The sequence below is a fragment of the Lycium barbarum genome, chromosome 10 (genome assembly GCF_019175385.1).
Source record: "Lycium barbarum isolate Lr01 chromosome 10, ASM1917538v2, whole genome shotgun sequence".
NCBI lineage: Eukaryota > Viridiplantae > Streptophyta > Magnoliopsida > Solanales > Solanaceae > Lycium > Lycium barbarum.
This window is the reverse complement of record NC_083346.1, coordinates 9,483,431-9,509,678: the sequence shown is the minus strand read 5'-3', so window position 1 is coordinate 9,509,678 and position 26,248 is coordinate 9,483,431. Positions and strand designations below refer to the sequence as shown.

At 36.8% G+C, this 26,248-nt stretch overlaps 2 protein-coding genes across 3 annotated transcripts; one reads left to right on the top strand and one right to left on the bottom strand.

Annotated features, from left to right (window-relative positions):
- On the bottom strand, nucleotides 1–25,217 carry LOC132614885 (probable CoA ligase CCL5). Of its 2 annotated transcripts, none has more exons than XM_060329441.1 (5): nucleotides 24,117–25,217; nucleotides 23,132–23,518; nucleotides 22,521–22,588; nucleotides 22,330–22,432; nucleotides 1–266 (listed from the first exon to the last, which is right to left on the bottom strand). In XM_060329441.1, exons 1-5 carry the CDS (start codon nucleotides 25,152–25,154, stop codon nucleotides 141–143), a joined length of 1,722 nt encoding a protein of 573 aa, XP_060185424.1. In that variant the 5' UTR covers nucleotides 25,155–25,217; the 3' UTR covers nucleotides 1–140. The 2 variants fall into 2 exon arrangements, with proteins under 2 accessions (XP_060185424.1, XP_060185423.1); XM_060329440.1 differs by lacking the exon at nucleotides 1–266 and adding an exon at nucleotides 21,358–21,622.
- On the top strand, nucleotides 18,684–21,121 carry LOC132615708 (vetispiradiene synthase 3-like). Its single transcript, XM_060330313.1, has 6 exons — nucleotides 18,684–18,884; nucleotides 18,988–19,261; nucleotides 19,355–19,949; nucleotides 20,040–20,178; nucleotides 20,325–20,570; nucleotides 20,683–21,121. The coding sequence occupies exons 1-6, from the start codon at nucleotides 18,774–18,776 to the stop codon at nucleotides 20,977–20,979; spliced, it is 1,662 nt and encodes a 553-aa protein (XP_060186296.1). The 5' UTR covers nucleotides 18,684–18,773; the 3' UTR covers nucleotides 20,980–21,121.
- Nucleotides 25,218–26,248: the final 1,031 nt, after the last annotated feature.

Below are 26,248 nucleotides of genomic sequence, written 5' to 3'. Positions count from 1 at the left end.
TTTAAAACATGGCGAATGTTCTGTTACAGCGGGGAAAATTACACGAATAACATAAAGATCTTCCACACTGTCGGTGTGTCCATTTTGTTGATGCTAACAAGTATATGTATTCCTAAGGACAAATTAGGAAGTGAGCCATCTTATAATTTTGACAGAATTAACAGTTTGCTTTGAAGCACCAACTCCTTCCTCAAAATCTTCCCTGCAGTTGATCTTGGTATTGCACTGATGAAATTTACCCTTCTTACTTTCTTGTATGGGGCTACCTGCATAGCGTGTTGAAAAAGTTCAATTAAAAATTTAAACAAGATGAGTTTCGTTTAAAGCTTTATATTGAATTCAAATTCAATTTATTTGTTGATTTTTTTTTTTTTTACTTTTTTTACAGCTATTTATGCTCAATGCTGAAAAATGATGTGTTGCTTAGATTTGCCAAATTGGATTTCAACTTGAAGGAACAATTGTCATAAGGTGAGATCAACAATAATGAATAAAATCAAGGAAATCATGAAGTAAGCTCGATAATCTCATAATAGCATTAAAATCATAAGCTTTGGAATTTCTAGAATTAAAATCATCATCATCATCATCATGTTCATCATAGAATACATCTCATTTTTAGTATCATAAGAAGCTTTTAAGAATCATGAACTTCTAACTTTTGGAAGTAAGAAGGTTATGGAAACATATATGGAATCATACCATAGGAATCATGCCTTCTGAAAGAAAGGGACTAGCCTTAACATACCTTTTGGTCTCCTTAGCGATTCAACGTTTATCCTTCCAAGCTCGTAATCTACATATAAACCATTCATACTATGGATAGGCTCAATGTCATATACTCATCCTAAGTCTTGGATTTAATTCCATTTAAAGTCTGTCGAAATTCGGGCAGCATCTCCCATGTTTATATGCCTAGCCCAAAATCACAATTCAACAACCATACCAATATCAACAACAACATCATCAACACCAATATACGTCATAAAACATCTCACCCAATGTTTTCCAATTTCTTCAACTAACCAACTCATTATAAGACTGTTTAACAGTTTTACCTCCGTAAATAAACCGAAACTAATATTAATAAGGAGAGATCCATACCTTACTCCCTCTAGTATTGCAATATCTTCACTTTCCACCTTGAATTTGAGCCAGAACTCGTCGCTATACGATTTTATAATCGCAACTATATGCTGTCTGGACCAGAATCTAGGTATTATACTCGATTTGCGTTAAAATTTTGGTGTGTGGAAATTGGTGGAGGGTTCCAGATGTTTGGAGAGGTTTGGAGGATGTTTGGAAGAGAAAATACGGGGGTAGCCCCTTTTTATAACATTTTAGGCTCGGCTTGCCCCGACCTAAAAATTGCTCAGCATGATACAACTCGAATGGCATCAAGACCTTTTACAAGGAGCCAAGTGAGGGAACTTCAAGCTATGCAAGCATTGTTCATGAGAAGGGACATACTTGAATACACTCTAACACCTTCCCGGGGATTGCAAGTGTTCATGATAGCATGGGAGGATGGTTTGGAGAAGAGGTTGGAAGATGGTCATACTTTCAATGTGACTATTACTTGAAGATTTGCAAATTCAAGTTTTGTTCCCAAAAGAAGACACCCAAACAAGGCCCTTACTTCATTAAGGGTAAAAGTGTAATAGTGTAGTTGTCTTCTTTTGAACCTTAGTATAAGTAGTAGTCTACTTCATTTGGAAGACTTAGTCTATGTTGAATATTGATGTTTTGAAATTGTGAACTCTTTTGAGTGTTGAGAGCTTGCTAAGCTATAGATTGTGAATCTTGTGAGAGGATTGGTTATTAGGGTATCAAATCCCTATTGGTCATCCTAAGAGTTTGGTGCTCTTTAGTTCCTAAATTAGAGGTCAAGTTAATTCAAGAACTTTGGTTGCTAATTTGGTTCTTTAGTTGTGTCAAATTATCTATCCTTTATGTTTCTTGTCCTTTTTCTTCATTTTCGTATGGAACATTGTATCAATTGGTATCAGAGCTTAGTTTAGGTTTGTTCTACCAAATCTAATCTTGGGTTTAGATTCAACAAAAAAAAAAAAAAAAAAAATCCGAAATTCAAAAAAAAAAACAAAAAACAAAAAACAAAAAAAAAATCGAATTTTCTCTTGTTGATTTTTGTTGAATCTGGTGTTAGGTTTAAGTTCCTTAGAGTTTTAGGGTTTCAAATCCGAAGTTTCAAGTCATTTCAAGTTGTTTTGAGATTTTCACCATTGTTGAGTTGAAGAACTTGAAGAACTTGAAACGGGTCTTGTTGATTTGGGTGAAATTGGTACTTGAAATTTATTGGGCTTTGTTCTACAAGTCTTGGGGAGTCTAAATCTGAAATTTGAAGGAAAAACAAGTTGATTTGAAGGTAGTTGAAAATTTGAAATAGTTGGTGTTCTTGAAGATCTTCAAATCTTCATAGGGAAGAAGACTCTCCAAAAGGGCATTTAATCCAAAGTTTTCAAGTCAAGATTTGGAAAAAGTGTTTTCTTCCCCAAAAGAAGAAAATACTAGGTTGAGTGGGCCCAGGAACGTCATCAGATCCAAGAAATTTGGTCCAAAATTCGAGAAGTTCGAGTTCAACACGAAAATCGCTGAAGCTGGGAATATTGCAAATTACGGACCGTAAATCAATTTACGGACCGTAATTTGAAGTCGTAAACTTGGATCTTGAAACAGTAGCTCACTGGAAATTGCCAACATCATTAAAGACGGACCGTAAATCAATTTACGGACCGTAAATTGGGTCGTAAACTTGGATCTTGAAATAGTAGGCCACTGGAATCTGGACATCACTAAATACGGACCGTAAACCCAAAATACGGTCCGTAAACCACAATACGACCCGTCTCTCGTGGGTCGTAAAGTGCAAGGTACATTCTGTTTTTTTTGTCATCACTAAATACGGTCACGAAGGACCGTAAACCACAATACGGACCGTATTTTGTCCAGCTCCAATCGTAAACTCCACGTACCCTTTTCAAGTCCAAATTTCATTTTAATCCCTCTTCCAATTCTCAAAATTTCTTGATCCTTAGTTGATGATCTTGTGTCCCTAATCCTTTGGTAGGAAGAAAAAAAAAATTGATACCTTGGATCATTTGGGACCTCGAGACCACGTTTTCAAGTTATCACCTACCCGGGGCCGAAATTCGATTTATTTTCCGAATTTTAGCATTCCAATTTCTTGTGTCTCTCAACTAGTAGCCATTTAGTAGTTGTTCCTACTTGTGTTTACTAGTTCTTGTGTCCGCCTTTCTTTCGTGCCAATTCTTTCGTGCGTTTCTTCGTTTTTCTTCGTTGTTAATTTCTTGGTTCAAGTCCGTTAGATTGAATTGAGTCGTCCGTCCTTCTTAGTCTAACAAGAATCTATTCCGACCACGAGTAGAATTTGAACCCTTGTGACTAGTCAACATTAACAAGCACACAATCTTTGGCGGAAGCAATTTGTGAGGCAATCAAAGGTGCGCATACTTGAGCGATTGTGAGTTGATTTTACTAATCTAACGTGTTTGCTTGCTTTGCTGAGTGTCTTAATAGGTACCATGGCTACGGAGGATGAAACTCGAGTTCCCACCGGGGAACTCACACTAGTTGATGTAATGAGAGCCTTACAAGCCTTGAACGATAAAGTGGATAGTATGGGTGGTCGAATGGAAAACTTGGGAAGTAGGGTGGAAGCAATTGAAGGAGGTAGTAGGGAGGTCTCATATTCGCCTCAAGTGCAATACCAAGGTGGCACAAGTGGAGCTACTCGAAGCACTTCACCTACAGTGTCACCCGGCACCTTCCATCATCTATATAACCCCACTCCCCAAAACACTCCTCAAAACACGACTCTCACCCCACCAAACAACATTCCCATAGGCCAACGGAACAACCCACTCCAACAAGATCAAGCTCCAAATGACCCACATCCAAATGACCCACCCCTAAATGACCCCCACCCAAATGCACCAATGCCACCCCAAAACCGTCCAAACATCCAACAACCAAATGAGGAAGAGATAGAGGAAGCTATACTTGAGCACGAACATTATGGTGACCAAGGTTGGAGGCCACGAGGGCAAGCACAAGGAGGTTATCGAGGAAGGGGTGGAAGGCATGGTCCTAACCCTCACATGGGTAGGCCAAGAGGGTACCAAGCTCGTGAAGGGTACCAAGGTCGTGACCATCAAGGTTATGACGACGATGGAGATTTTAATAGGAATCACGGTTATGGCGGAGGGCGAGACACGAGTCTCAATTCCATCAAGGTTACTCTCCCAACCTTCAAAGGAAGTAGTGATCCCGATACATTTCTTGATTGGGTGATGCATTGTGATAGAATCTTCTTGACGAATGACATGTCCGAGGTGAAAAAGGCTTCTTACGCCATTGCTCATTTCGAGGGGTATGCCTCCACATGGTGGGAAACTCAAGTGAAAGCAAGAAGAATTATTGGACTCCCGCCCACACCTACTTGGGATGAATTGAAGGAGGCCATGCGGCGTAAGTATGTCACCGAGCGCTACAAACAAGAACAACTCAAGAAGGTGTATACCTTAAGGCAAAACAAAAAGAGTGTGGAAGAATACTATGATGAGTTTCAAATTGTCAAGATGAGAATTGACTTTGACGAGGATGAGTTAAATGCTATGACTCGGTTCCGAGCCGGGTTAAATGGTGACATTGTCTCCCAAATGAGACTCCACAACTATGGGAGCATTGAAGAAACCCTTCAAGCGGCTATTGAAATAGAGGAGGGTCTCAAGGAGGACAAAATCAATAAATCAAGGGGCTATGTGAGTTCATGGAACCATAACAAAGAACGAGAAGCTTTCTCCTCCAATTGGCAAAAGAATAAGGGCCCCATGCAAGAAGCCAAGAAACCATTTGTGAAGAATTCTCAAGTTGAGAAGCAAGTTGACAAGCAACCTCCGAAGTTTGCTCCAAAAGAAGGAGGTACGAAAACTCCTATTCAATGCTTTAAATGTCATGGCTTCGGTCATAGAGCAAGTGAGTGCCCTAATCGTAGAGCGTTTATTTTGAAAGATACTTATAGTGAGGATGAGGAAGAATGTGAGGAAGGGGATGACGAGGGCAATCATGAGGATGAACATCATGATAGTGAAGGGGATGGTGTTGAAGGTGATGATGAGCCTATTGTACCTCTATATGTGGTGCGACGAACCATGATAAGTAAAGCAATGGATGACCCAAGTCAACGGGAAAATCTCTTCCATTCCAAGTGCATCATTAACCAAAACACTAGCATCATGATCATTGATAGTGGGAGTTGTGCCAATGTTGCTAGTACCACCCTTGTTGATTTCTTGAAACTTCCCACCACCCGCCATGAAAACCCTTACAAACTTCAATGGCTCAATGAATGTGGTGAATTGAAGGTGACTAGACGAGCTATCATCAAATTCGCGGTTGGGAAGTATCATGATGAGGTGTTGTGTGATGTCGTTCCCATGCAAGCGTGTCATCTTCTACTTGGCAGACCATGGCAATATGATAGGTCCGTCAACCATAATGGGCGAACTAACCAATACACCCTTGGCCACAATGATGCCAAACATGTCTTGAATCCCATGACCCCCTCCCAACTGGGTGAGATCTATAACAAAATGAGGGAGTTAAAGGAGAAGGGACATGGTGCATTGCAAAAGAAGAATGTGGGGGACGAGCGAGTAGAGGAGAGTAGTTCTCAAGAGTTGAGTGGAAAGAAAGGAGAGCTTAGAGGAAAAACTAAGGTGTCGCTTTTGGCGAATTGTGGGGAAATTGGGGAGGAATTGGGGGAGCGTCAACCGGTGATTCTCCTCATGCATAGGGACTATGCATTGCACACTAATGAACTAACCCATTCTTTTCCTAGCTCTATTTCTTCTCTTTTGCAGGAATTTGATGATGTGTTCCCAACGGAACTCCCAAAGGGGTTACCACCCTTGAGGGGAATTGAACACCAAATTGACTTTGTTCCGGGGTCTCAATTGCCAAACAAGCCAGCTTATAGAGCTAACTCGGATGACACTAAGGAGCTTCAAAGGCAAGTGGATGAGCTCCTTGAAAAGGGAGTTGTGAGAGAAAGCATGAGTCCTTGTGCCGTGCCCGTGATCTTGGTGCCAAAGAAAGATGGATCATGGCGCATGTGTGTTGATTGTCGGGCCATCAACAAGATAACGGTAAAGTATCGCCATCCCATACCCCGTCTTGATGACATGCTTGATGAGTTGAATGGTTCATGCATATTCTCTAAGGTAGATCTTAGGAGTGGGTATCATCAAATCCGGATGAAACCCGGAGATGAGTGGAAAACTGCATTCAAGACCAAGTTTGGTCTATATGAATGGTTGGTGATGCCTTTTGGTCTCACTAACGCTCCTAGTACTTTCATGCGATTGATGAATCATGTGATGAAACCTTTTATTGGCAAATTCGTGGTTGTTTATTTTGATGATATTTTGGTGTATAGCAAAACCATGGATGAGCATGTTAGTCATTTGAAATGTGTGTTTGAAGTGCTTAGACAAGAACAACTTTATGCCAATGTTGATAAATGTTCCTTTTGTGTGGATGAAGTTGTTTTCTTGGGATTTGTCGTGAGCTCAAGGGGGGTTGAGGTTGATGAATCCAAAGTAGAAGCCATAAGAAATTGGCCCACTCCAAAATCCATTGGAGATGTAAGAAGCTTTCATGGCTTGGCTAGTTTCTATAGGCGTTTTGTTAAAGGATTTAGTACCATAGCCGCTCCTTTGACCGAGGTAATCCGAAAGGACAAACCTTTTTCTTGGGGTGTGGAGCAAGCTAATGCCTTTGAAACTTTGAAACAAATGCTTAGCTCCGCACCATTGTTGCAATTACCCGACTTTGACAAAATATTTGAGATTGAATGTGATGCAAGCAAAGTGGGTATTGGAGCCGTTTTAATGCAAGACCAAAAGCCCATAGCCTATTTTAGTGAAACACTCAAGGGAGCGACTTTGAATTACACTACCTATGATCTTGAGTTGTATGCCTTGATTCGTGCTTTGGGAAATTGGCAACACTACTTGTGGCCTAAAGAGTTTGTAATTCGGACCGACCATGAGTCCTTAAAGCATCTTAAGGCCCAAGGCAAGTTGAACAAAAGGCATGCCAAATGGGTTGAATTCCTTGAAACCTTCCCTTATGTAATCCAATACAAAAAGGGAAAGGAGAATGTAGTGGCGGATGCCCTATCAAGGAAACATGTTTTGATTAATACCTTGTCTTCCAAATTGATGGGTTTTGAAAGCTTGAAGACATTGTATCCCGAGGACCCCGTCTTTGCCAAAATCTTTCTAGATTGCGAAGAATGGGAAAGGGAGAGGTGGATTAGGGATAGGTCTTCTACTCCATATTCCAAGTTTGATGGTTTCTTGTTCAAGAACAAGCGACTATGTGTGCCCATGAGCTCTTGGAGGGAGTTATTTGTGAGAGAGGCACATAATGGGGGATTGATGGGACATTTTGGGATTGATAAGACTTTGGGGATTCTTGAGGAACAATTTTATTGGCCTCATATGCGGAGGGATGTGGCTAAGATTTGTGGCCAATGCATTGAATGTCGCGGCGCCAAGTCTAGACTCCTTCCCCATGGTTTGTATACCCCTCTCCCCACCCCTCAACAACCTTGGGTTGATATTTCGATGGATTTTGTGTTGGGTTTGCCTAGAACCAAAAGGGGTAAAGATAGCATCTTTGTTGTGGTTGATCGATTTTCTAAAATGGCTCATTTCATTGCTTGTCATAAAGTTGATGATGCTCCTCATGTTGCCTCTTTGTTTGTTGAACATGTGGTAAAGTTGCATGGTATTCCCAAAACCATTGTGAGCGATAGGGATCCAAAATTCCTTAGCCACTTTTGGAAAGAATTGTGGGGACGACTTGGTACTAAATTGTTGTTTTCTACCTCTTGTCACCCACAAACCGATGGCCAAACCGAAGTTGTCAATAGGACCTTGGGTTCTATGCTTAGGGCCATGGTTAAAGGAAAATTAACATCTTGGGAAGATCAATTGCCTTTGGTTGAATTTGCTTACAATAGAGTCATTCATAGCACTATTGGCATGTCACCTTTTGAAGTCGTTTATGGTTTTAACCCCCTAACCCCTTTAGATCTAACCCCTTTATCTCAAGATGTTGTGTTGAGTTTAGATGGAAACAAACGAGCCGAGGCCATGAAGAAGTTGCATGAGAAGGTGAGGCTTCACCTTGAGAAAAAGAATCAAGAAACGGCCAAGAGAGCAAACAAGGGCCACAAACGAGTTGTGCTTGAACCGGGTGATTGGGTTTGGGTACATTTCCGAAAGGAGAGGTTTCCCAACAAAAGAAAGACCAAGTTGATGCCTAGAGGAGATGGTCCATTTGAAGTACTTGAACGACTCAATGATAATGCATACAAAATTGATCTTCCACCCGAATACCAAGTTCATAACACCTTCAATGTGTGTGATCTCTCTCCTATGGTGGTGCAAGATGTTGTTCCCTTAAATTTGAGGACAAATTCTCTTCAAGAAGGGGAGAATGATACAACTCGAATGGCATCAAGACCTTTTACAAGGAGCCAAACGAGGGAACTTCAAGCTATGCAAGCATTGTTCATGAGAAGGGACATACTTGAATACACTCTAACACCTTCCCGGGGATTGCAAGTGTTCATGATAGCATGGGAGGATGGTTTGGAGAAGAGGTTGGAAGATGGTCATACTTTCAATGTGACTATTACTTGAAGATTTGCAAATTCAAGTTTTGTTCCCAAAAGAAGACACCCAAACAAGGCCCTTACTTCATTAAGGGTAAAAGTGTAATAGTGTAGTTGTCTTCTTTTGAACCTTAGTATAAGTAGTAGTCTACTTCATTTGGAAGACTTAGTCTATGTTGAATATTGATGTTTTGAAATTGTGAACTCTTTTGAGTGTTAAGAGCTTGCTAAGCTATAGATTGTGAATCTTGTGAGAGGATTGGTTATTAGGGTATCAAATCCCTATTGGTCATCCTAAGAGTTTGGTGCTCTTTAGTTCCTAAATTAGAGGTCAAGTTAATTCAAGAACTTTGGTTGCTAATTTGGGTCTTTAGTTGTGTCAAATTATCTATCCTTTATGTTTCTTGTCCTTTTTCTTCATTTTCGTATGGAACATTGTATCAGCGTTGGTGCTGGGTTGTCTGTCATATCTTTTGCGCGTTCGCGCCACCTCCTGGCGCGTTCGCGCAAAGCATTTTCCTGGCCTGCCAGCCCAGCTTGTAACGTCCATATCTCCTTGCTCTGATACTGTATCGATGAGCGATTTGTTGCGTTGGAAACTAGACTTCGTGAATTTCACTTTAGGCTTTTGCTTTGACTAAAAAATCCTCGAATACTGAAAGATATTCTTCATCCAAGTTGGGCCAAAATTGCCCTTCACATTTTCTCTAAGGTTTCAACAAACTTAATTTCCTTGGTTCACTTGCCCTTTCGATCCTTCCATAGCTTATTATATTAACTTAAACCCTCATAATCATAAGATAAACGCGTATAATCTCATATGCTTCCAGAAAGGTAGCTCGAATCTCAACATGCAAAACTACGGGATGTAACAATATAAGTCTATAACCTCGTTCACAAATAAATTATACTTTAATAATATCTCTCATTATATGCCAAGTTTGTTAATGATTCATTCTTTCTAATATTAAGAGGTGTAGTGTTAAAAATTAGAATAATAACACAGTTATGCTAAGAGAATAAAATAATATAAAAATAAAATAAAAATACGAGCAATTACATGGAACCACAAGAAGTAAAGGTTTGAAATGAGAAGAAAGGAAATGAAAGATAAATAATATAAAAAGAAAAATATATTTTAAACAATAAAAATAATTAAAAAGTTAAAATAAAAAAGAAATTAAAATGAATTAAAAAATAAAAGAAATTAATATTAAAAAAATAAAGAGGAACCCTATAATTACACCCAATTCTCAGCGCCCCCCTCCCCCCCCCCCCCCCCCCCGCCCCCACCCCCCACCCCGGAGAATTGGAGAGTGTAATTACACCCTCTCAATTATTCCCACCTAACCAAGTAATTACTTGGTCAAACAACCAGGCCGAACTGTGTAATTATACCCAATTCCAATTACCTGGTGGCTTTCCAAACAGGCCCTAAATAAATATTGCTCCCCCCGTAAAAATTTAAGTGTCTTAGTTTGACTGGACACGGAATTTAAGAAACAAATAGAGACTTTTGAATCTTGTGGTCTTAAATTAAAGATGTGTGTAATCCTTTAAATCTTGTAATCTTAAACTTGCCAGGTAGAATGTTGGAATTGGAAAACTTACTAAATATAAATAGAAACACTCTTTTTTTGGACAAACCAAATAGAAAAATAAGACACTTAAATTAGAACAGAGAGAGTACTAATAAATCTCTTAAAGATTTTAAATCCAATAAATTAAATGGGTTGCTGTAGAATTTCAAATAAAACTCATATATATGATTCAAATCCGCTTATGTGACATCTTAATACTTTGCCGGCCTGGAATTAGATCAAATGGCTAGTAAATTTACCCGCGCTTCGCGCGATTATGAAAAAAATACTAATGAACTAATGTTTTGATAAATTTTTATCGATATTATTTTTTCGTGGCATGCATATAAAAATTATTCTATCATATATAACCATTTTTTCTTGTTAGCTCTAGCACTTTCTCACAAAAAGTGGGAAAAAACAATCCTATGCTTAAAAAACATGATAGTTAATTTTTCATAAGCAAATGCTATTTAGAAAACAATTTTATATCTTTGAGTAGAAGCAGCAGTGTCGTAGATGGGTTCGGCCGAACCCACAAGCTTTTGTTCAAATCTTATATTTGCCTTAAGAAATTTTGTTCAAACCTTATATTTGCCTTAAGAAATTTTTGTAATATGTATAAATTAGTAGTTTAGAACCCAATAACTTAAAGGGTTTTGTTGAGGCGAGTGATCCCAATGGCGGTTAAGTTAGTTAGAGGAGTAACCGTTAGTTAAAGTTAGTTAGAAGGATTAGTGTGAAATTTGTTATAGAGTTCAGGGACCTAAGTATCAATATCAAAGTATGAGTTAGTTATTAATTCATAAGTTAGTTACATGATTAGGCTCCATGGTTTACACACCTATATATACCAGATATACAGACCTGTATACATCATCACAATAATGAGAATTCAGTTGATCTTCTTCTTCTTCTTCATGTGCATTGTGATCAGGATCACTGATCCTTCTTCTACTTCTAAAAACTACATGGTATCAGACCAATCAAGCCTGTAATTCAGCTTGATCGATCAAAACATTCTGTTCAAATCTTCCGCAAATATACAAGTTGTTATAACTGTTGTTACTGCTTGAAATCTTGAAAATTCAAGATGGCAATTGATGAAGTTACAAATGTGACTAATGGTGGTACTCAACAAAACAATCAAAGACAAGAAAATGTTGATAGCTTCAACTCTCACAGAACAGGAAATCAAAATGGAATTGATTATACACATCCACTGTTCCTGCAGTCTTCTGATGTTAGTGGAATCCAGGTGATTGCTTTCCAACTTAGTGGTTCTGAAAATTTCTCTGCTTGGTATAGATCAATGAGGTTGGTACTGTTGGGCAGAAACAAACTTGGAATAGTTGATGGAACAGATTCAAAAGACAAGTTTCCTGGTTTAGAAAATCTGTGGGAGAGGGTTAATGCTATTGTGTTATCATGGGTAATTAATTCTGTATCAAAAGAATTACTTGGGGGTATCATGTATGCTTCTATTGCTCAACTAGTATAGGAGGATCTGATTGAAAGATTACACAAGATAGATGGATCAAGAACCTTCAACATTCATAAAGAAATAGCCACTCTTACCCAAGGCACAAGTTTAGTGTCTAGTTACTACTCTAGGATGAAAGAACTGTGGGTAGATTTTGAATCTTTAGTCCCTACACCATCTTGCAATTGTGATAAATCAAGGGAATATGTGGTGCATCTACAGAAAATGAAGTTGTTCTAGTTCTTGATGGGACTAAATGATACCTACAAGGCAGCTAGAAGCCAAATCCTGCTTATGAATCCTATGCCATCTGTTAATCAGGCATAATTAATGATCATGAGTGATGAGGGGCAAAAGTCTGTAGTTGCTAATGCTGGGGGGTTAGGGTCAAATCCTGTTCCACAAGGGTCGTTTGAGTCTGCATTATATTTTAGAAATGGAGGAAATCAGAAATTCAAGAAAAACTATAACTCACTATTTTGTGATTTTTGCAAGATCAAAGGTCATACTAAAGAAAATTTCTATAAGATACATAGATATCCTAAAGATTTCCAGTTCAAAAGAAAGGGTGGAAACAACTCTTCTTATCATGGAAATAGTTCTGCACACAATGTGATGGTTGAGGGTGATAGTTACAACTGTGGTAATGAACAAACTAACAGTTGTCTTGGTGGTGGCAAGCCTAGTCAAGCTGGAAAAATGCATTTCATGAGTGCAGAGGGTCAAGGATATGGATATGCAGCAGGGCCATCTACCTCAACAAGCCAGATGAACCAGCAAGAGTCTTGTCCACTACTGACTCAAGATCAATACCAACACATATTGAAGTTACTAAACAAACCTGCTGATCCTATTCACTCAGTGAATATGACAGGTATGATGAGTACTGCATTGACAGTCCAGGACCAGAAACAAGAGTGGATAGTAGATACAGGTGCTACCAATCATATGGTAGCAGACCTGAAGTTACTAGACACTCTAACTGTGTCAAATACTGGAAATCCTAAAAGGTTATACCTACCAAATGGAGACATTTCTTTGGTTACTCATATAGGATCAAGTACTCTCTTCAATAATAATACAGTCACTGATGTGTTTTATATTCCTCAGTTCAAATTCAATTTGTTATCTGTCTCAAAACTAACAAAAGAGTTGAAATGTTCAGCTTCATTTTTCCGGGACTTATGTATTTTTTTCGGATCTCTTCAATGGGAACGTGAAGATGATTGGTAGAGAAGATGGAGGCTTATACATACTCTCAGAAAACACTGACAAAAAAGAAGTCATTTTAGCTGCCATCAATCCTAGAAATGCTGCTTCTGTTATACTTGATCAAAATTGCAAAATAGATGTAGATGTCTGGCATAGGAGATTTGGACATGTATCAATAAAAGTCTTGAAAAAACTACTTCCTATTAGCCTAGATCATATTACTAAGACAGTCAATAAATGCACAGTGTGTCCATGTGGCAAACAGACTAGGTTGCCTTTTCCTGTTAGTGTCACTCATAGTTCTAGTAGTTTTGACTTGATTCGTATGGATTTGTGGGGACGTTACAAAACTGCTACTCTTGAAGGAAATAAATACTTTCTTACTGTTGTGGATGACTATTCTAGATTTACATGGATGTTATTGTTAAAAGTAAAGTCTGATGTCTATACAGTCTTGCAACAGTTCCTTACTTATGTGAATACTCAGTTTAACAAAATGGTAAAAGTTGTAAGAAGTGACAATGGGACTGAGTTTGTAAACACATTGTGCAGTGACTTATTTAAAAAACTAGGTATAATTCATCAAACTTCATGTACCTACACCCCTCAGCAAAATGGAATTGTTGAGAGGAAACACAGACATATACTAGAAATAACAAGAGCAATTAGATTCCAAGCTTATATTCCAATAAAATTTTGGGGACTCTGTGTTAAAGCTGCAGTATACATTATAAACAGGCTACCAAGTTTTTTCATTAAAGACAAATCACCATATGAGCAGTTGTATCACAGAAAACTATCTCTAGCATACCTAAGAATACTTGGTTGTTTATGCTTTGCAAAAGTTGTACATGATTCTGATAAACTCAATACAAGAGCAAGAACTGCAGTCCACCTTGGATATGCAGAAACACAAAAAGGCTACATACTCTATGATCTAACTAGTCATGTTTTGTTTGTCAACAGAGATGTTATATTCAAGGAGAATATATTTCCTTTTAAGCAACAGGAAACTTCTACTCCACCTTTCAAGTTCAATGGCACAAATGAATCAGACATGACACCAGTTCCTCACAGAAACACTGCTATCAGTGGACAATTTGACATGAATGATCAAGGTTCAGTACTAAATGAGGGGGAGTAACTAAGCACACAACAACTTGCACCTCTAGAGGCTGAAACATCTGAAGTAAATCAACAACCACCACCACAGATACCAAGTAATATTCCTACACAACCAAATCCCATACCTACTGCACAGACTCAACTAAATACAAGAACATCAAGAAGGAACAAAACACCACCTGTGTGGATGAAAGATTTTATCTCACTAAATATACATGACGAACCTTATGCTCTAGCCAAATACCTGTCATATGACAAACTAGCTCCTAAATACCAAGCCTACTTGTCAAAGATGATAAACATAACAGAACCAAAGACCTACAAAGAAGCAGCAACTGATCCAAAATGGATAGAAGCCATGAAGGTAGAAATCTCAGCATTACAAGACAATCATACATGGGAATATGTCAGCCTCCCTGCAGGAAAGTCACCCATAGGGTGTAAGTGGATTTATAAAGTAAAATACAAGTCCACGGGTGAAGTTGAAAGGTATAAGGCAAGGCTAGTAGCTAAGGGATATAGTCAAAAGGAGGGTATAAATTACCAAGAAACCTTCAGTCCTGTAGTAAAGATGAAGACCGTAAGGACAGTTTTGACAATTGCAGCTCAAAACAAATGGCACATCCATCAAATGGATGTCTTTAATGCATTTCTACAGGGTGATTTGAATGATGAGATCTATATGGAGTTACCTCAGGGATTTAAGAGCCAGGGGGAGAAGAATCCAGTGTGTAGACTCATTAAATCCCTGTATGGGTTGAAACAGGCACCTAGACAATGGAATGCTAAGCTATCTGAGGCCCTATTAAGTTATCAGTTCAAGCAAAGTGAGCATGATCATTCTTTATTCATCAGGAAAACAGCAACAAACTCAGTATTTGTGCTTATATATGTGGATGATATGCTCATAACTGGAAGCAGCCTACAAGTTATTGAAGAAACTAAGAATCAACTGAAACAATCCTTCAAGATGAAGGATCTGGGTGAACTCAAATATTTCTTAGGCATTGAGTTTGCAAGATCAAAATGTGGCATACTCATGCATCAAAGGAAGTATGCACTTGAGCTTATTGTTGAGACTGGACTAAGTGGTTCAAAACCAGCAGTAACACCTATTGATACAAATATCAAGCTTACTACAAAGGAGTATGATGATCTAGTCAACAAAGAAAATTCAGAATCTCAGGAAATCAACTCAAAGACCAAGACTATACATGATCCATTGGCTGATCAGGGAGCTTATCAGAGACTAATAGGGAAGTAGCTATATCTAACCATGACCAGGCCTGATATATCATTTGGAGTACAAACATTAAGTCAATTTCTTCAACAACCAAAAGAATCCCATATGGAGGCAGCTCTAAGAATAGTGAGATACATAAAAGGCCATCCAAGACAAGGAGTTCTACTGTCAAGTACTCAAGATAACACAATTTCTGCCTTCTGTGATGCAGACTAGGCTTCTTGTCCACATACTAGGAAGTCTGTATCAGGATATTTGGTAAAATTTGGGAATTCTCTTATATCATGGAAATCAAAAAAGCAATCTACAGTCTCAAGAAGTTCAGCAGAATCAGAATGTAAAAGCCTTGCTACAGTGGTCACTGAGATAATCTGGTTACTAGGCTTGATGGAGGAGCTAAGGATTAAAGTTCAAAAACCAGTTGAAATATTCACTGATAGTAAAGCAGCAATACAGTTGGCTGTAAATCCTGTATATCATGAAAGAACTAAGCATATCGAGATTGATTGCCACTTCATAAGGGAAAAGATTACACTTGGATTGGTGGCTACTAAATATGTTCCTACTCAAGAACAACCTATAGATTTACTAACAAAAAGGCTATGCAAATTTCAGCTTCACTATCTATGTTCCGAGCTAGGAGTTCAAAACATTTTTTCAATCCCTAGCTTGAGGGGGAGTGTTGAGGCAAGTGATCCTAATGGTGGTTAAGTTAGTTAGAGGAGTAACCGTTAGTTAAAGTTAGTTAGAAGGATTAGTGTGAAATCTGTTATAGAGTTCAGGGACCTAAGTATCAATATCAAAGTATGAGTTAGTTATTAATTCATAAGTTAGTTACATGATTAGGCTCCATGGTTTACACACCTATATATACACCAGATATACAGACATGTATACATCATCACAATAATGAGAATTCAGTTGATCTTCTGGTTTTTACCTCTTCTTCTTCGTGTGCATTGTGATCAGGATCATTGATCCTTCTTCTACTTCTAAAAACTACAGGTTTGAATTCGGAACTCACAAACCTCAAATTCTAGCTCCGCCTCTGAGTAGAAGGAATGAAATTGTTTGTAATTTAACATTTAAAATGCATGATTAATATTGTATTACTACAAATAGTGAAAGAAGTTTGCGAAACCCGAGTTTGTGCGGGTTTAATAATCAAGCGAGGCTCAGTAGTTATTCAAATGGAGTTTTCCATTGTTTGTTTCCTCAAAACTGTTGCAAACCTGGCACGGTCCTCATCTTGTGGATAGGTGCAATAAACTAAAGCAAGGTAAAGATAAATCATAACATACAGCAACACTGATGTAGTTCAAACAGTTGCTACATTCACGTTTTTATATATACTAGTCTCTACAAACGTGCAGTTGCACGTTATTTCCAAGCAATCTCAATTATAGTAAGAAAATTTAGATAATATATTTGTAATTATATATATTTATTTTATGAGTTACAACATAGTATAAGATTGTATCTAGTTAATACTTATTTGAAATTGATGTTTTCGGTATTTATTCTTTTTCCCTTTTCCTCGTATATAAAACATGTTATGACAAACAATTCAAAATTAGAGATTAAGTGGTCATATATTCATTTAGTGTCATTTAAAGATACAAAAGTGTTGAAAATCGTTATTAAACAAAATTACATTATAACAATATCATTCACTTTCAAGAACATTTAGCTATTTATTTATAAAAAATTAAGTTGATTATAAAAGTAAGGTAAAATAGAAAAAATCAAGTAATTAAACAAACCTTACCTTAGATAAATTCGATAGAAAGGCCGGATTTCTTAGTTCTCCAGGAGCCATGTGCAGTCCTCTGTTAAATTTATTATTGTAGTAAACTTAACAATACTCTTGTTTTCTTAATAGAAGTCTTACTATATATAATTTGCATCGGAATCAAATTCACGGCTGGTTAACCGAAACGTTATTAAGTACGCAATTTGATATTTTTTTATTACCAAATTACCCAAAAAGAGAATATTGTAGAATTAAATCAAAAAGGTATAAAAGTCGTTCAATAGTTAAAAGATATTATGGTCAAATCATGCTTTTAAAATAATATATATATACACACACACATTATTATATTACATATTTACATCTATAGATAACCCACTAAAGAATTATTGCTAACCATATTTTTTATATAATAATATTAATATTATCATCTAAAATAAGCAGCTATATTATCTAAAGGTTTAAACTGTTAAAAATGTACTATTATTTATTTAATTGTGTCTTAACTAATTCCCTTTACTGAAAGGGTTTTTTTAGTTCAATATTATATCAACATGCATCAACTTTTATTTTTGAAGTCAATTGTCAATTTGTCATGCATAATTTGTGAATTTGTAATGTTTATTTATTCGTTAGTGTTCCACGATATACCAGCGCCATATTTGAAAAGCAATCGATGGTGCAAAGTGTACCAACAAAATATTTTAAAATATAGAAGGTCACATTTTAATGATGTTTCTTAAAAACTAAATTCCACATGCAGTTTCTTTCGAGTAAAGATTTTCAACCACATACCCAGATTTTCCATGTTTTTAATCTTTTGAACATATATCAAATATGACATTCTATTATTTTTAAATCCTTTTATATAAATTTTTGACTCCATCACATTATTTATTTATAAAATTAAAGAGCACTTCATCCCATACATACATGCATACATGCTCATGATCAGTTAGAAGCATTCAAAATTTTGAATTTATTGAATACAAATTTTAGAAGAAGCAGCATACTGAATTAAAGAAAATTGTTTATACATACTCAGTGAATTTCTTAAAATAAATACAATTTTTTTACTAAATTAAGCAATTGAATTGTGCCGAGCGTTTAGCTAAAACTCTAGCAATCCGCCTCTGTGGACCGTTGGTCGTAACATTCTTTTGAGGCTAGCTGTCCCACAATTATCTTTAAATAAATAAATAATGAAAGTAAGAATGTTAAAAGAAAAAAAATGGACCAACAGAAAGAAAGACGTCAATAAGGAGTAAATTAATTAAAGAAATCAAATGGCTGCCTGGTGACTCTAAGCTTGTCTATAGTCAAGTACGGCAACTGGCCAGACTACAGTGATCGGTTGAAATTAATTTTGAATGAAATAGAATACTTATAATTTTAACAGGGGGTAAATTAAGGCAGCGGAATTTGAAATGAGGGGGAATAAAATAGTAAAATAAACTTCATAAAAGATGGCTCTGCTCTGAATATTCAACATGCTTTAATGATAAATTAGAAAATTGGTTTGTGTTTATCACCACTATATATACTTATGCCTTCTCTTCCATTTAGGTCATCACACTCATCACTTCTCAACTTGAGAGTTTCTTTCTTCCTTTAACGAACAAAAAAAATACCCTCATTTCTAATTAGCAATGGGCTCAACTGCAGTTGTGAACCATGAAGAAGAGATTGTTCGCCCTGTTGCCAATTTCTCTCCTAGTCTATGGGGTGATCGTTTCCATTCTTTCTCCATTGACAATGAGGTAACTAAATATTCATCATCTTTATACATATAGTTTCTTTATGTTTATTTGGAGTTTGCTTATTTTTTTTGTTTTTTTGTTTTAACCGATACATTATATATAGGTTGCACAAAAGTATGCTCAAGAGATTGAAGCATTGAAGGAACAAACAAGGAGTATGTTGTTAGCTACTGGACAAAATTCGGCTGAGACATTGAATTTGATTGACACTATTGAACGTCTTGGTATAGCCTACCATTTTGAGAAAGAAATTGATGAGATCCTGGGACAGATTTACAGTGAGAATACAAGCTTTGAGGGTGATGAATATAATGATTTATGCACTTTTGCTCTTCAATTTCGGTTACTTAGGCAACACGGTTATAACATCTCTCCTAGTAAGTCCTTCATAAAGTACGGGTTTGATGTTTTTATAATTGTTGTCCGTTTGATCGAAGCCTAATCTTGTTTATTATTCCTTGAAATACCAGAAATTTTCAGCAAATTCCAAGGTGGAAATGGAAAATTCGAGGAGTCTCTTGCTAGTGATGTCCTTGGATTATTGAGCTTGTATGAAGCTTCACATGTGAGGACTCATGGTGAAGATATCTTAGAAGATGCACTCACATTTTCCACTACTCATCTTGAGTCCGCAGCTCCACACTTGAAATCTCCTCTGAAAGAGCAAGTGGAACATGCCCTTGAGCAATCTTTGCACAAAGGCATTCCTCGAGTTGAGACCCGATTCTTCATCTCATCAATCTATGAGAAGGAGAAATCGAAGAATGATGTGTTGCTTAGATTTGCCAAATTGGATTTCAACTTGCTTCAGATGTTGCACAAACAAGAACTTGCTGAAGTATCAAGGTGGTGGAAAGATTTGGATTTCGTGACAACACTTCCATATGCAAGAGATAGAGCAGTTGAATGTTATTTTTGGACTGTTGGAGTATATTTTGAGCCTCAATATTCTCAAGCCCGTGTCATGCTTGCTAAGACCATAGCTATGATTTCAATCGTTGATGATACCTTTGACGCTTATGGTATAGTTAAAGAACTTGAAACATATACAGATGCCATACAAAGGTATGAACTACATAAGACAACTCTTGTTCCTTATATTTTATGCTCTTTTAAAATGCATAATTAACTCACATTTGCTTTGTCACTATATAGGTGGGATATTAGCGAAATTGATCGTCTCCCTGATTACATGAAAATCAGTTATAAAGCTCTTCTAGATCTTTATGAGGATTACGAAAAGGAATTGTCTGGTGATGGAAGATCTCATGTTGTCTATCATGCAAAAGAAAGAGTATGTCTGAGTTACCTAACTATCGAATTACTTATTTCCTTAATCCATTTCTAACTTTGTTTCACCTTGCATTTTAGTGATCATAAACTTGAAGCCATCAAGTTACAATTTTCTAACAATTGAATTTATATTTTTGGTGTTCACAGATGAAAGAAATAGTGAGGAACTATAATGTCGAGGCAAAATGGTTTATTGAAGGATATATGCCACCTGTTTCTGAATACCTAAGTAATGCTTTAGCAACTAGCACCTATTACTTGCTCACGACAACATCGTATTTGGGCATGAAGTCTGCTACAGAGCAGGACTTTGAGTGGTTGGCAAAGAATCCTAAAATTCTTGAAGCTAATGTGACACTATGCCGAGTTATTGATGACATAGCCACATACGAGGTATGAGTTGTATCACAAAATTATATTATTAAATGAGATTTGAACAAACAACATGTTACAAAGACAATTGAAGCAATATAAAGACTAACCCCTAACCTATCTGCCTTTCCAGGTTGAGAAAAGTAGGGGACAAATTGCTACAGGAATTGAATGCTACATGAGAGATTATGGTGTATCAACGGAAGAGGCAATGGTTAAATTTCATGAAATGGCTGAGACAGCGTGGAAGGATGTTAATGAAGGAATTCTTAGGCCGGCTCCCGTCTCTGCCGAAATTTTAACCCGAATTCTCAATCTTGCTCGCATAATTGATGTCACATATAAGCACAATCAAGATGGATACACACATCCCGAGAAAGTTCTAAAACCTCACATTATTGCCCTACTTGTGGACTCCATTGAAATTTAAATATTAATCACTGCTTGTCTTGGTGCTCGAGGGCTTCATTCTTCTTGATTCAAATAATTTGTTCTTATCATGCTATATAAAGTTGCTAAGTAATGGTGCTATGCACTTCTATGTAGGACCTCCTTATAATACTTGTAAGAAATAATATTGCAAGTAAATTTTATACTTCATTTCATTTTCATTATGGAAATACCAGTCTCGACTTACTCTTTTTCTTTCCCTTTTTTCCTGTGAAAGTTGCTTTTTTTGTTGTTTAAATCGAATAAGATGGTGTAGTTTTACGAATGCAAGTTTGAGCTGTGAGTTTAACTAATATACACTGCACTACTCGGTCACCACTATTATTCGATCAATAAGTGATGTTTCATAATATGGCCTTTAAAACATGGCGAATGTTCTGTTACAACGGGGAAAATTACACGAATAACATAAAGATCTTCCACACTGTCGGTGTGTCCATTTTGTTGATGCTAACAAGTATATGTATTCCTAAGGACAAATTAGGAAGTGAGCCATCTTATAATTTTGACAGAATTAACAGTTTGCTTTGAAGCACCAACTCCTTCCTCAAAATCTTCCCTGCAGTTGATCTTGGTATTGCACTGATGAAATTTACCCTTCTTACTTTCTTGTACGGGGCTACCTGCATAGCGTGTTGAAAAAGTTCAATTAAAAATTTAAACAAGATGAGTTTCGTTTAAAGCTTTATATTGAATTCAAATTCAATTTATTTGTTGATTTTTTTTTTTTACATCTATTTATGCTCAATGCTGAAAAAGTTGGATTCAGTTGAATCAAATGATCATGCTACATCCAGGGGCGGATATATTTTCAAAGTTATGACTTCATCAGAGTAGTTATGGCTCAGAACCTATATATGTGTTCGAAAATTCTCTAAATAAATACTGCTCTTCCGTCCTAATTTAAGTGTCTTAGTTTGATTGAACATGGAGTTTAAGAAACAAAGAGGGACTTTTGAATCTTGTAGTTTTAAATTAAAGACCTTTAAATCTTGTGATCTCAAACTTGCCATGTAGAATGTTGGACTTGTCAACTTACTAAATATAGAAAGAGAAACTCTTTTTGAGACAAAACAAAAAGGAAAGTAAGATACTTAAATTAGGACGGAGGGAGTACAAAATACTCTAATAGATTTCAAATCCAATAAATTAAATGGGTTGCTGTGTGTAGAGTTTCAAATCCAACTCATATAATTCAAATCTGCTTACGTAACATCTTAATACTTGGCCGGCCTGGAATTAGGACAAATGATTTTAAAGGAGAAAGAAGCAATATCAACTAACCTGGCTAGAAACAAATTGAATGACTTGGTAAGCAATATCAACTAACCTGGCTAGAAACAAATTGAATGACTTGGTCTTGTGTGAGACCAGAACCGGCTGCTCTTACTACATATGCCAGTGGTATTTGTCCTGCTTCCTCGTCTTCCAGTCTGCATAATAAAATTATTATCTTGTTAGATACAAAAGTTGCATGTAACAAACATGAAATAAGTGAGAGAGGAGCAGAGATAAACGCACGGGACAACTGCTGCATCAAGTATTTGATGGTGACTCAATAGTATTGCTTCAAGCTCTGCTGGAGCTACCTGTATCCGCATACAGTGAAGTGTGATTAGTTGAACCCTTCGTTGGAAAATTATGTCGTGTTTATAAAAAATATACTAAGTATATATTAAGTGTTGAACACGCTTAGTAAATTTTTTAGCTTCACCACTAACTATGTTTGCATGTAACCCAACTTGAAGAGTTTTATCTATAAACTATAGAAAGTGAAACAAGATAGGGTATTTAGGTAAGCTTATTAGGTTAATAACATTTTATGCTTTATCTACGCGTTTAGTAAACACCAAAAATACCTTCAAACCAAAATCAGCAAAAAGTCATAAGATGATCACCCTCAACTTATAACTTTTCAACTTATAAGGTAAAATTAACTGAAATCACTAAATCCCATCGTTCCTTTCCCATCATTGGTCTTTTTCTGTGTAAAGATACTTTAAACTGGTACTTTTAGCTGTTTTAATAGAGATGTTTTTAAACAAATATACCGACTACTTATTATCAGTTTTAGATTTTTATCCAAATACATAACTGATTATTTATAAAATCGATTTTAAAAGCTTCTGTACCTGATAACCATTATGCTTGATGAGTTCCTTTATTCGATCAACAATGTATAAATACCCCTCGTCATCAAAGTAACAAAGATCACCAGTTCTGAGCCAGCCATCTTTAGTGATTGTTGCAGCAGTTGCTTCTTCATTCGCAAAATACTCTTTCATCAACCCTGGACCTTTTAGCCACAATTCCCCTCCTTTAAATGGTGGCAATGCCTCCCCTGTTTCATGATTAACCACCTTCGCAGAGAAGCCTGGAAACAACACTCCCACCGAGGATGGACGGGCCTTTGCCTCTTCATTAGTAACAAAATATGTTGCTGCACCAGTGGTCTCGGTTAAGCCATAGCCTTGCTTGAGCTCCACCCAAGGGAACTTCTCTCGAAACACATCAGCGACCTGTTGAGACATAATATAATTATTTTTTCCATTTTAACGTAAGTGTTTTAGTTTCGGCACATGGTTTAAGAAAATAAGGGAGACTTTTGAATCTTGTGGTTTTAAATAAACCATGTAGAATGCTGAAATTAGAGAGTTACAAAAAATAGAAAGAGACAAGATTCAAACTATCCTTTGAATCTTGTGATTTTAAATACGCCATTGAGAATGCTCGAATTAGAGTGTTACAAAAAGTAGAAAGAGACATTCTTTTTGAAACAAACTCAAATTAAGACACTTCAATTGAAACGGAGGGAGTAAGTGATAGAAAATAGGTTTTCACGGAGGGAGTAAGCGATAAAAAATATGTTTTCTCTAACACCTTACACTTTTAGATGAGATAGTCACACAATTCAACATAGTATCAGAACAGGCAAAAACTTCAGGGTTCAACTCTCACCATCTTCCAAAAAGCAAAACCGTTTTCACGTCTTTGACTTATGTAAAAGGATCAGGATCACACGTCAAGGGTTGTGTTGATATATAATACTATAATTAAGTAATAAAAAGTCTATTCTCCCTCACTGTCTAAAGATATGCTCATACAAGTCAACAATACCTCTTTGCTTAGCGGAGCAGCCCCTGAGGAAACTTTTCGCAATGACGATAAATCATAACCACCTTCGTTATACTTAACTAGCCCAAGAATCACAGGTGGAACTGCTGGAATGTGATTAATCTTGTGTGTCTGAATTGCTTCCAGCATAGCTTGGAAATCAAATTTTGGCATCAACACAGTTGTGACACCTGAACAGAATAATCCCAGCCCAAAAAAGGCTAGACCGTATACATGAAACATCGGTATGAAACAGAGGAAAATGTCGTCTTGAGACGACGTTGCATCCACGTAGTACTTGAGCAGCTTCATAATCGCTAAGAAATTCGAGTGAGTTAACACGACGCCTTTGCTAACACCAGTAGTTCCTGAAGAGTATAGTATTGCTGCTGTATCCGAAAAGATTGGCCTATCTTTAGGTAGATCTAAAGGGTCACAATTTTCTATCAGCTCTTCTACTGAAACTGAATTTTTGTCGTTCTTGTGGCGCGTTGTGAGAAGCGTAGGCACACCCGTGGGGACTAATTTATGAACCTCCTCGGGTGCAGCAATGGCTAATTTTGCACCTGAAAGACGTACTTGTTTAGAAATTTCGGATTCCATGTTTAGAGGGTTGGCCGGGGATAAAATTGCACCTATTGAAAGCACAGCTAGACCTATAGTTGGGTACAAAAGTGAATTTGGTGAAAGGATGAAAACCACATCGCCTTTTCGCACACCTAACGCGTGGTACAATCCCGTGGCGAGTGAGAAAATAGACCTATGGAGTTGAGCATAGGTGAGTTTTTGGTTAGTGGCAGAGTCAATTAGTGCAATTTGTGACTCTGCTTGTGCAGGAGATGGAAATTGTGACAACACAAATTTAGCTGTGTCAAGATGAGAATAATCACTAGTCATTTTGTGTTTTTCACTAAGTTGGAGGACTGAGTGGTAAATCCGTGTCTCAGGATCGTAGCCATTTTTTCGATCGAACGATGGCCGATGATTTGTTGATTGCTCATCTTCGCCCGTGGATATTATCCATCCTTCTTCACCTGACATTTTTAGGAAAAATATATCTAAGGCTAACAATGGTTGGGCTGGCCTTGTATACGTGCTAGTTTCAGCAAATGTCGAATGTAAATAAATAAGGTTTTGGTTTAACGCATGGAAATCATCGATTAACTATTTATTATGCGATTTTGTCTGCTAGTTGTAGTCGGCAGAAACTAAGGGACAAGGTCGTCATTCTTGGGAGAAATCGAATAGATCATAGTATATTATTTCGCCTCAATTTCTTCGATGAAATATGATGAGAAAAAGACATTAAGTGCGGCATGAAATACTATTCAAATGTAAAGAATATTATGTGCACTAACAATGTAAACACGACAAAAAAAAGGGGTAACTAATGGAGGTGTTTTAACGGAGAATATTAATATCTCCGCTAATTGCATCAATTCACGGAGGTTAGAAAGCCCCCCACAAAATTATGTAATTAACGGAGGTTTATAACCTCCGCAACCTTTTAAAAAAGAAAAGAGCACCCCAAAATATAATAATTTAACAGACGTTTAAAATAAAAGGGTGTTATATTTTCTCACTCTTAGTAGGCGTTTGGCCATGCGTTTTCAAACCATGGTTTGAAACCATGACCCCAAACCAGCGTTTGGACATGCGTTTTCACTCATGGTTTCAAACCCCAAATCATCCAAAAAGGCATGATTTAGGTTTTGAAACCATGGTTTCAACTTTTTAAAATATAAAATTTAACCCATAAGTTGGTAGATATTTTTAACAATTACCCTATCAATCATTTACCAATCTCATTAACTTCCACCAACCTTTATTTATATCTACTAACCTTTAATTTATGTGGGAGGATTATATTAAAGAGTAGTTACATTACTATTCATGTTAAATTTTCGTTTTTATTGAACTAAAGTTTGATTAATTTTGTTATAAACTATGACTTGCTCATTTGGTAAGATTGTATAAGAATTGAGAATGTTTTGATAGTTTTCACAATTTGTGGGGTTTTTATGTCTATAAGAGAAAATACAACTTAAAATATCGAAATTGCATGTTCAAATCATGTCCAAATGGGCCTTAATACCAATTAGCACTTTCAATTGCCGCGACCCTGTCACGCCCCG